Source organism: Coregonus lavaretus, assembly GCF_964263955.1.
Source record: "Coregonus lavaretus genome assembly, chromosome: 20".
Classification (NCBI taxonomy): Eukaryota; Metazoa; Chordata; class Actinopteri; order Salmoniformes; family Salmonidae; genus Coregonus; species Coregonus lavaretus.
The window spans coordinates 46,127,198-46,139,374 of NC_140007.1; the positions used below are offsets into that span (position 1 = coordinate 46,127,198).

The 12,177-nt window shown below is 43.4% G+C and overlaps 1 protein-coding gene across 1 annotated transcript; it reads right to left on the reverse strand.

The window, feature by feature from the left end:
• Positions 1–4,771: 4,771 nt before the first annotated feature.
• On the reverse strand, positions 4,772–11,312 carry LOC311148376 (pancreatic progenitor cell differentiation and proliferation factor B-like). Its single transcript, XM_084185327.1, has 5 exons — positions 11,123–11,312; positions 9,042–9,130; positions 8,056–8,133; positions 5,831–5,930; positions 4,772–5,318 (listed from the first exon to the last, which is right to left on the reverse strand). Exons 2-5 carry the CDS (start codon positions 9,094–9,096, stop codon positions 5,198–5,200), a joined length of 354 nt encoding a protein of 117 aa, XP_084041453.1. The 5' UTR covers positions 9,097–9,130; positions 11,123–11,312; the 3' UTR covers positions 4,772–5,197.
• Between the last annotated feature and the right edge of the window lie 865 nt (positions 11,313–12,177).

Sequence of the window (12,177 nt, forward strand, 5' to 3'; positions counted from 1 at the left end):
GGGACCATGGTGTCAACACCTGGTCAAAAGAATACAGGACTCATTTTTATTGACTGTAGTCTGGTTCATCTCCTATCTATTTAAACAGTAACCTTCTGAAGATTAACTTCAAAAACTAAAGAAGTTTCAGAGTTGGAGATGATCTCAACCTTTTTTAACCAGGTTGTCCCATTGACGTCAAAATACCTCCTTAGCTCACGTAAAAAAAACAAAGAAGACAAGAAATCATTTGATGATGTAAACAACATTCAAATTCACCCCAAGTATTAACATCCAGCCTCGGTCTACAGTACATCCTAATCCCATCTATCCAGCCTCGGTCTACAGTACATCCTAACCCCATTCATCCAGCCTCGGTCTATAGTACATCCTAATCCCATCCATTCAGCCTCGGTCTACAGTACATCCTAATCCCATCCATTCAGCCTCGGTCTATAGAACATCCTAATCCCATCCATCCAGCCTCGGTCTACAGTAAATCCTAATCCCATCCATCCAGCCTCGGTCTACAGTACATCCTAATCCCATCCATCCAGCCTCGGTCTATAGTACATCCTAAACCCATCAATCCAGCCTTGGTCTACAGTACATCCCAATCCCATCCATCCAGCCTCGGTCTACAGTACATCCTAATCCCATTCATTCAGCCTCGGTGTATAGTACATCTTAATCCCATCCATTCAGCCTCGGTCTACAGTACATCTTAATCCCATCCATTCAGCCTCGGTCTACAGTACATCCTAATCCCATCCATTCAGCCTCGGTCTATAGAACATCCTAATCCCATCCATCCAGCCTCGGTCTACAGTAAATCCTAATCCCATCCATCCAGCCTCGGTCTACAGTACATCCTAATCCCATCCATCCAGCCTCGGTCTATAGTACATCCTAAACCCATCAATCCAGCCTTGGTCTACAGTACATCCCAATCCCATCCATCCAGCCTCGGTCTACAGTACATCCTAATCCCATTCATTCAGCCTCGGTGTATAGTACATCTTAATCCCATCCATTCAGCCTCGGTCTACAGTACATCTTAATCCCATCCATTCAGCCTCGGTCTACAGTACATCCTAATCCCATCCATTCAGCCTCGGTCTATAGAACATCCTAATCCCATCCATCCAGCCTCGGTCTACAGTAAATCCTAATCCCATCCATCCAGCCTCGGTCTACAGTACATCCTAATCCCATCCATTCAGCCTCGGTCTGAAGTTAATGAACCATGAAACACTGCAGTTTAGAGGACACATGGAATAACATCCTTAACAGGCTTTGGACGGAATAAAAATCTGGCACGGGTTTTGCCTTAAATCAAATCATAGAAGCACAGAAACATATTGGTGTGTATGAGGCTGGAATCTGTGCTATGAGCCAAACACATTTACATATTACTCATTTAGCAGACGCTCTTATCCAGAGCGACTTACAGGAGCAATTAGGCACGCCAGCCTGAAAGGATTTACTATAGATTTCAATCAGCCACGGCAGTCTCAATCGGCTGAGAACAAGGCTGGTTTAGTGACAGACCCTCCTTAACTTTGGCACCCAAGAATGTCCCTGAAGTGCTGCATGTGAGTTTATTTAAAATGTGATAAATGACCTGTTTTATTTTTCTCCTCTCTCCATAGACATCAGAAGCCCTACAGAAAGTACAAGACCTACTACAGTCTACAGCCTCTCTGATTGGTCGACGCTAGCACCCAAACAAAGACAAGTAACGGTCTGGGTGACCATGTCAACACAACCAGGTGACTGAACCGGCCTGATCTCCATACTGCTCCTTTAATGACGACTATCTTGGGTTTTATTTGATCAAAATGAATGAGATTAACGTCACAGTGGTTCGACCGGGCTGGTACTGTCCTGTACAGAGTATTGGCACCTCAAATGTTCTACTGCTTGAGTACCGGCACCGTCTTGTAGACTATTTGCTCTAAAATATGAACCCCAGTACTGTAACATTAAAATTAGTAACTGGAACTTTCAACATTCCACTTCAAGCACTGACATCACTCAAAATGTAATGCAACCTACGGTGACACTTCACTTAGACCCTACAGGTACGATTATAATGCAACCTTCTTTAACCTTCCTCCCCACCCCTCCATATCCTCTCCAGGATTCCCAGGAGCAGGGGGGATATCTAGAGGACGGCGGGTCAGTGTGGTTTTGGGGAGCTCCACACCCCGTACAGCCCCCGTCAAGAGCCCCCAGCCCAGCCAACAGAGCTGTCCAGTAGATTCACACCATCACCAATCAACAGATTGAAACACACAGAGGGAAAGACTCTGGGAAAGACCCAGCCCAAGTAGAGACACACCACCACACAGAGGGAAAGACTCTGGGAAAGACCCAGCCCAAGTAGAGACACACCACCACACAGAGAAGGAAAGACTCCAAGAGGAAGATGAGCGAGAAAGACATCTTCCTCTCTGTCTGTCCTCTCAGCACAGAAATATGGACTTGATCAAGCCAGTCAATGTTGGACATGTTTTCCATATTCCTCTGCTCCCTACCCTGACTCCTGCTCCCTGACTCCTGTTTTTGGAGGCAGAAGGAAGGGTGAGAAAAATAAGCAATTTCTGCAAGCGCTCTCTAAAACAGACTATATTATTCAATCCCACCACATACAGCCTGCTAAATGGCATATTATTATTATTATTATTATTATTATACAGCCCAGTAAAGTCCCTTCGCCTCCTCCGCTCTTTAGTTTTTTATTTTATTTAACCTTTATTTAACTAAGCAAGTCAGTTGACGGCCTACCAAAAGTCAAAAAGGCCTCCTGCGGGGACCCCTCTCCCTCCACCCCTCCTTCTTTTTTAATTTCCTCCTCCCTTCTTTTCGTAACTTGGCCACATCCTGTCCTATCCACAGTACAACTGAAGGAACGAGATGTTCCATTTTCCTGGCTGGTTGCCAGGCAGCAATATGGGAACATTCTTTTACACATGAGTTGAATATAAAAGATCAGATCATCCAACCCTTCTATAGCAAGAACCTACTGACAAGACTCAAATAAGATCTGATCGCAGATCAGATTCACCAATTTCCTATAGCAGGAATCTGTTGAGATGATTCAGATTTGTTTCTTGAAACACGCCCAAAGGTTGGTGGCATTTGCTTTTGGTGCAGCATGGTAGTTGAATAAGATCTGCTTGTACAATGCAGATCCTCAAATCCCTCTTAGCAGACACTTGTTGCTGGGTGCAGAGCTAGAGAGACAGACAGGCAGCAGAAACCTGTTGCTGGGTGCAGAGCTAGAGAGATTGACAGGCAGCAGAAACCTGTTGCTGGGTGCAGAGCTAGAGAGACAGACAGCAGAAACCTGTTGCTGGGTGCAGAGCTAGAGAGAGGCTGGCAGGCAGCAGACAAAAACAGCAGACTCAGCAAGAAGGACTCTCCCTCTCTCTCTCTCTGTCGCTCTCTCTCTGTGAGAAGGGCCACACAACACAACAGCTACCCGTTGACCTGGAAAAACTGCTCCTCGGTCTAAAGATAAAAGCACTTCAGTTCAGGAACATGGACAAATGATCCCTTTCACAACCAGAGGTCATTTTATGTTTCCTTGTGTTCTATGTGTTTGGTTCCTGGTCAACAGGGGCATGATGTGTTTACATAATCTAAATGGATACAACAGTAGGCTTCCCATCTAGACATACAGTAGCATTTCGTTCACCATTTGTGCAAATGTATCACCTTATATGCATGTAAATGTAATGTATTTTGCAGATAGTAAAATATTATTTCAATTCTGTTTTATGCATCCCAACCTCACGAATAAAAACTTTAACTGAAAGATATCTGCAGATCATGAGCGTTTGCTCTTCTGAAGAAATGTATTTTCCAGGATAAAGTTGCTGAATGTTGGTTGACAGTTTTTCCCCCCTCATTATAAGACAAATGGAACGGTGTCATTGATCATATGGTGTCGTGACTCAATTAGCAATGGTCATTTAAAAACAATTCTAATAAATGCAACAGTTGGGCAACGGATGAAAATACCCCAAACTTGTATAATTATTTTAATCCAATATTTACACATTAACATAAAAGGGGTGGAACAGGGCCGCAACCATTAAACACTTGCTCTGTCTAGGCTTACCTGCACTCACATGCGCCGTCTAGACTGCCTCATTAATTACTGTGGTCACGTACTGCTGAATAATTCGACAAGTGTCAATAGCAGGATACCCTCGGATGAAAAGCCAACAGGCTTTGCTCTAGATCACACCGATCTATACATACAGTACTTTCAGTGGCGACCCGTCATTAGGGCTGTTTTGAGCCCCATCTGTTCCCCCCCCCCACCCACCCCCCACCCACCCCACCCCACAAAAAATAAAAATAATTAAAAAAAAAATCCCCCCCAAAAATTGCAGTGAAATCTCTGGCTGTACTGTACAGTCCTAGGACATCAGGTTACTTAAGGTAACTTCCTCAAACGCCACAGCATGGCAGGAACGGAATGAGAGTCCCCATTTAAATGTTTATTCTGTACTTAGCAGAATGGTCTATTACCAGTACTTCAGCAGGAAAGAGTTGGACATTGAGTGCCAAGTTAACGTTGACGCTGTGCTTGGCACACAGAGATGGTTTCCAGTATTTCAGAGCGATCGATTCCATCGAAAAGAAACAAAATGACAGACAAGTCAATAATCCGTCTGCTTGACCACTTTTACTGGAATCACAGGGTGACCAAGTTAACAAAAGTTGTGTGTGTGTGTGTACCGCGGTGTTACAGACAAGTACAAATGTAATACAAATAAATGGTTTGTCCTCATTTTATTTTTAGTCAAAGATAATACAAAAACTGGATACAAAAAAAAAACACAACGTTCATTGGCAGCCTGTCCTACTAAGACAAACTAAAGTGGTCTGTTCCAATATCCATACTACTTAGCATGGAGCAACGCAACAGGCATGCATTCTATGTAGTTTGCTAATGCAGATGTTGGAACATGGTTACATCCCAAATGGCACCCTATATAATGAATTAGTGCACTAAATAGGGAATAGGGTGGTATTTGGGACACACCCATAGTTGAGGGTTAAAGGGGGGTCTGTCCCAATATCTACGCTAGCATACTACCTAGTATGAAGCATACATTCTATGTAATGTGGAGGTTGGAACGGATTCAAGGGTTTAGGGGACAGGGACGCAGCCTCCGTCTCCTAGCGTTGGTCCCTTGCCTTAGGAGAGGGGTGGACTCCCCGGCTCGGACCTCCCGGCGTCGCTGACCTGCCTCTTCATCATCATCATCTCCCTGGCAACGCAGGTCACCTCGCCGTTGGTCACAGTCATGGCCGCCGCCCTGGAAGAGAGAGAGGAGGAGGGAGAGGTTGAGTGCGAGTGCAAAGAAAACCAGGGTTGTGTTCGACAGGGTGCAACTTGCAGATAGAACTGCGGTGATTACGCCTTACTCTGTGCCAGGAAGGCATGCCTGTTGTAGGGAGGTACCCAGGAGAGAGTGTTCAGGAAGCAAGACTATGCCCTAATAAGGGTTTGGAGATGCCAGCTAACGAGTACAACCTGTACCCGTTGAAATAGTTTTCGCAACACTTCTAAAGAGCTGGTGCTTTGGATTGTCAAATGAGGTGACAGAGATATATATATATAGAGTAGCCTTACTGCATTTAGAGTGATAATGTTGGTCAGCCCGTTTCCCCCTCACTATGACAGCCAGTTCGTTCCCCACACTTCTCCCCCTAGTATACATACTTCTCCCCCTAGTATACATACTTCTCCCCCTAGTATACATACTTCTCCCCCTAGTATACATACTTCTCCCCCTAGTATACATACTTCTCCCCCTAGTATACATACTTCTGCTGGACCTCCTCAGGCAGAGTGGTCATTCCTGGTTGGTTCTGCTTCCCGAAGAAGAAGCTGGACCACCAATGTCCCGAGTCTTGTTTGGGCAGACCTAGGAACAGATTACGACAAAAAGGTCAAACACTACAAAAAAAAAAGAAAAAAAAAAGGCCTCAGTCTATAGAGAACAATAACATCTTAGCGGAGGGTTTACTTTGAGGGTGTAGTACGCATTACTAAGCAGTACGCTGTAGAGTTCAGAGGTATTATCACTCGAGGGAGTAATGATTGAATGGACAGTACATTAGGTTCCCAGGTTTCAACTGGTCATTGCTCAAAAAAGTGCCATGTCACATTGAACAACTGCAGTTCACCGTGTCGGCTAATAGATTACAGGTCAACTGACTGAGCTAGGGTGGCCACATTTTAAAAAAATACCCAAATGCGGGACAAACTGATAATTTGGCGGGACAGTGTAGCCTACATGAATAAAAATAAATAAATATCATTATAAAATAAATGTATATCCTTCTGACTATGCCAACACATTGTCTCGCTCAAGAATACAATCCATTTTTAATACCCTCAAAAACACCAAGTTAGGCACACACAATTTTAAAAATAAGCCACGGCATAAATCACAGTGAATCATGAATGATAATTCGTCACGTTTTACCAGTGAAATGTCCAAACTGTCTCTGCGCGTCAATCATTTGATCTCAAATCAGTTTCATGGGAATATGCATTTAGATCATCTTGAATTACTTTTTTTTTTGTGAGCAAAGTAGAGCAGATGGTGTTAAACTATATAGCCTTCCTGTATTTTGTTTCAGTCACAGCACATTATGCCTAATGGTGTGCACGGTTTAGTTTTGATCACTTTTTGGACTATTCAGCTAACCATCCTTTAAAAATGTGGTGTTTTTGGTGTGACAGTAACATTATGCTATGCTATTATATTTGGTTGTGTTATGTAGAATACTAATTAAAATCACTATGTGATCTTCCAAGACATTGATTCAGCTTTGATCTAACATTACTAAACGAACACCATTGTGAGAAGCGGCCGAGCGGCGCTCCGGTGTGCTCCGGCAGCGCTGCGCCCCTGCAGTCCGCTGAACCCAACGGCAGCGCGCTACACCCCTGCAGTCCGCTGAACCCAACGGCAGCGCTACGCCCCTGCAGCTCGCTGAACCCAAAGACCAATTGATGCAGAAACGAGAGACTACATGTATGGCTGTTTTATGAAAATCTGAATATTTGGCAGAGGAAACATTTGTTTGGTCTCAGGGAATGTAAGACAGTTAGGGGGAAAAAATATATAAAAAAAAAATAATAGATTGTGTGAAATAGCAGCAAATATGTTGAATGAGCAACTAATGAGTAGTGATGGGGAAACTAAGCTTCCTGAAGCATTGCGGGTTTTCCTGCCAATTGTGTCGAAAATAGGTTCATTACTCAAGGCTTGATCAACAGTGCACACTAGTGGCACCTGCTGGTGAAAATAATTTAGAGCAGCCAAATTATTATAGATTACGTCCCACACCCCGTAGCGAGTGCACTTCATAGCCTCGGTCTTCTACCAAACAAATCAGGTGGTTGTTTAACGAAACAAAAGCGTCGGACGGCATTGATCACGTGCATCTGATAAAGTGACACTGATTCGGAGTACACTGCTTAGCGATTGACGCAATGCCTCGCAGCTCCAGTTGCAAACTTAACTACTAAATGAGCAATGAGAGCCTCACAAGTTTGACAAAAATCACCTGACATCTTCCAGTCTAACACGGCTATTTACTTCTCTAGCACTACGTCAGAAGCACGTTTTCTGTACGTAGTTAGGCCCCAACTGTCCTCTCCAAGTTCAGCCCGAAATGATTGTTTGACGATGGGCCAACGTCATAGGGCCCCACCTCGTCTTGCGCTGCACAGAAGCTGCACGTCAACAACGATTGGAGAAGTGTTTAACGTCACCAGTAGCTTCAGCGGTGTTAAGAATTTGTTAATTGAAATTGCAGGACATGATTGTTTGGTTGCGGGGCCAAAATGGAGGACTTTCCCGCACAATCTGGGACACGTGGTCACCCTATACGGAGCCGACGCATTGTCCGATTCCGCTCACAGCGAGGCGACCTTACCAGTCAAGAGGCTCAAATAATAGCACCTCCCCCTGAACACGGTCCCTTCCCCCGTCAGACACATGTCCCACCGTCGCCCCATATACTTGCTTTATGTACCTGGATGGTGTGGAATGACTTCCCCGCTGTACTCTGAACTCCCACAGGAGCTGCTGCTGGAGGTGGAGCCGATGCGCCCTGGGAAAAAAACCAACACAATAGGAATGTAACGGTTTGGAGAGGATGCAACGCAATAAAAATTCAACACCCTCACAAGCTCTTTCCCAGGATATTAAATCAACAGAATTCATCCATACTCCCGTCACTGTATCAGGATAGGAGTGGACAATACAATTAAATTAAATACAATCCTTCATGACCAAGATGTGTGATCCCAACAAGTTCATGTGGGATCCCAACAAGTTCATACTGCTCGGTCTCAGACAATCCACTCTTCTGTTCGTCTGTCATGGTCTAGGGATAGACAGGGCAATACAACCCATTCACCTCACAAGCCCCCTCTACCGAATACAAGAGAATCCACTTCTGTCTGTCACATAAGGCAGGGTTTCCAAACTCATTCCTGGGGGCACGTTTTGATTTTTTCCCTAGCACTACACAGCTGATTCAGATGACCAACTCATCAAGCTTTGATTATCTGAATCAGCTGCAAAAAAAAAATAATGTGCACCCACGGGGGCCCCAGGACCGAGTCTGGGAAACCCTGACACAAAGTACAGGCAAGAGATACGACTAGCATGAGTCCCAGATCTGTTTGTGCTGTCTGTCAACTCCTTCCCTGTCACATTTGGTGTGACAGTGAGAATTATTGGCAAGACGGCACAAAACAGATCTGGGACTCAGGCTAGGTTCAGAGTATATGAGAGGGCTTGAGAACACAAACAGATCTGGGACTCCGGCTAGGTTCTCAGTATATGAGAGGGCTTGAGAACACAAACTACTGTTGAAGGTTGAAGCGGAAGTGAATTTCCATGACTGATTCAATCCTTCTGAAGACAAAGGAAAATCACACTGACAGAGCTTGATTGCGTTAGGGCCTGAGGGCTAAGTCTGTAAAGACATGCCCCGGCCCGAGAGCTACTCACTTCGGTAGTAGTCATGGGTAGCCACAAGAGAACCGCCTGCGTTGATCGCTGCCATTCTGCCGATCTTGTTGAATCATGCGTTAGAAACCCTGGAAGAAAGGGGGTTTGAGTCAGACACATTGGTACATAGACTATGGAACGATTTCCGTGCCAACAGAAGTTGTATTTGAATTCCACACTTTTGCATTAGGATAATTATTTTTTATTTTGTAATGTGTAAATTGAAATCATAAAATTGAACTTGTATTATATGATTTGAAACAGAATTGAATGAATATTGCATTAAGTTTAAAAATTAAATACTTAAATTCAATATTTAGTTTGAAGATGCAGTCAGACACCTTTATTTTTTTGGACACTTTGACACAAAAAACAAGTTGGACAGGCCCACTGGGCAAATGTATTACCAGCCACCCAGTCATGCCTACCCTTGCCAGAGACTTGGAACCAGGGGCGGACTGGGACCAATAATCGTCCCTAGCGTTTCTAACACAACTGACCATTATTTTCCTTGAGGCCCCCCATTATTAGCCAGCTCATTTTGCACACAAAAAAAAAAAATCACAAGTTGGACAGGCCCACTGGGCATTTGACCGAAATACATGAATGTTCGCTACACCCCCCAGTAGTCAGTCTGGTAATCACATGCATGGATCACAATCCCCCCCTCCCTGTTGCACTCATTAAATGAAGTGCACAGACCCTCCTGCTTGCCACAGAAAGTGTTGTGCCTGATTTCAAACCCAGTCAGTTATATTGGTGCTGTGATCTCTGAGTATGAGGTCAAAGGTGGGTGAAATGTATCTAAGGTGGTTCGATGAACCACACCCTTGATGAGTAACCTTGCTGGAGACTTTAAGACGTGTTAGCTTCCTGAACTCATCCCTATGGGCTTTAGCTAAGTGTGCTAACAGTCGTGACATGCAGGAGACCTGGTTAGAACCCGGTTAGTCACAAGAGCAAGATTAAATAGGGTGTGAAAAGGTTATCCTTCGAAGGGCTATTCAACTATTCTTATGGGTGCCAAATTGCGTTTTTTTGGGGGGTGACACTCCCTTCTAACGCTGCCTATGAGCACCATAGAGGGGAACAGAAAGCACATCCATGTTCCAGAAGAGTCTTAGCTTTCAGGAATGGGGTCATAACAGTTTATAGCCAAAGCGTTTGATTCTGTGTTCTCCTCTACCTTTCCTGGCAGGCAAAGTGCCAGCATGTTGTCTCTGGTTTTGAACCTGAATTTAAAAACGGAATGCATCTGAGAAGGTTAATATATGAAACATTGATTAACTTGAAATGATAGTTTGTAAACTTAATACACAGACAATGGCTGCAATATCTACCATATTGAAACTGAATATATAAATATTGCATTTCATAAAATAAAAAAATGTAAACTTCATGAATATTCATTGAATTTCAAATAATTAACTACAAGTTCAATATATGAATTCAATCGTTCAACTTCTGCATTACAAATGAACAAATTGTTAGTGTGTAGGCAGGCTACCATCTGTTCTGTGACTTTTAGGCATCCAAGACTACCGAACACAAATGACTAGGTAAAATATTTTCCATATGAAAATGTATCCCTGACGTGGGGGGTACTAAACCCAGATCATGCTCCCTAAATCAATCCCATGATTTCTAAATCAACAGCAGTCATTCGCTGCGGTACATAACGTTAGCAAAGGTAGCTAGCTACTGTAGATAACATTACGTTAGATAACTAGGCGCCTAGCTTTGCTAGCTAGCTACAATGTTCGCATTCTTGGGAATTTGGGTGAAAATGACAAACCCCTGGTTTAGAAAAATTACGGAACATAATTTGGTGGTCTGTGTAACTATGCTGAAGAAAACAAAGCCATCTCGACTAACGTTACCTAGCTAGCTAATTGTAGAAGAACATGATCTGTCCATGGCATTTGTTGTTGAAAAGGGACCAAATAAAACCAAATCTTGCCTGCCAGTGCTGGTCAACAATAACATGAACATGAGCGTATATACAAATGTCCAAAACCCAAGCATAACAAATCGGGCATCTTCGCTGCAGTCATCAAACAGCCGTTTCAAGCAAATCTCACCTTTTTGTTACCCAGACGTGCTGATGTTCAATAGCACCCAACTCAACAGGCGAGGCTTGGGGGAGTCAACGCTAGGCGACGGGGCCCATTTGAAAGTATGTTTTGGGTAAATAAAACCCTCCAACGTCCTCCGATATATCTGCAGTAAATGTCTAGCCTGTCTGAAGGGGTGGCGAGGACTTTTTATACTACGACGTGACGGCTACAACCCTCACGGAGAGACTAGGCGGGACTTCATCTTAGGTACGGTGCAGTTGGTTGGCTGAGTAGTTTGTTTGCTCAGAGAAAAAAAAGTTCGCGCAAATACAGCAATCTCTAGGACGAAAATATTTTACAAATAAATTAAGAAATAACTATACAGAACAAAAATACAAACGCATCATGTAACGTTTTCATTCCATGTTTCATGAGCTGAAATAAAAGATCTCAGAAATGTAATATGCACAAAAAGCTTATTTCTCTCAAATTGTCTGCATACATTTGTTTACATCCCTGTTTGTGAGCATTTCTCCTTTGCCAAGATAATCCATCCACCTGACAGGAGTGGCATATCAAGAAGCTGATTAAACAGCATGATCATTACACAGTTGCACCTTGTGCTGGGGACAATAAAAGGTCACTCTAAAGCAGGGGTGTCAAACTCATTTTAGCTCAGGGGCCACATGGAGGAAAATCTATTCCCAAGTGGGCCGGACCGGAAAAATCATGGTATATATAACTTAAAAACAACAACTTCAGATTATTTTCTTTGTTTTAATACGATCAACATACAACATAAAGCTGGAGCCTGAGGACAGTGTGTCCAAAATAGTACAAGCACAACATCACTATTAATCATAAAACACGTCAAGTTTATTTGAAAATTCTAAAGAAAAAGAACACACAAACACACAATGCCTCATTGATTAACAGAACTGTTTCACAGATCACAGAACTATATCAGGGTGTCATTTCTCAGGCAGAAATGTAGATAAAAATAATGAAATCCTGTTCCCCAAACAAGTGCAAGAACCACAGAGTCAAGAATAGGTTAAATATACAAATAAAATAAAAAC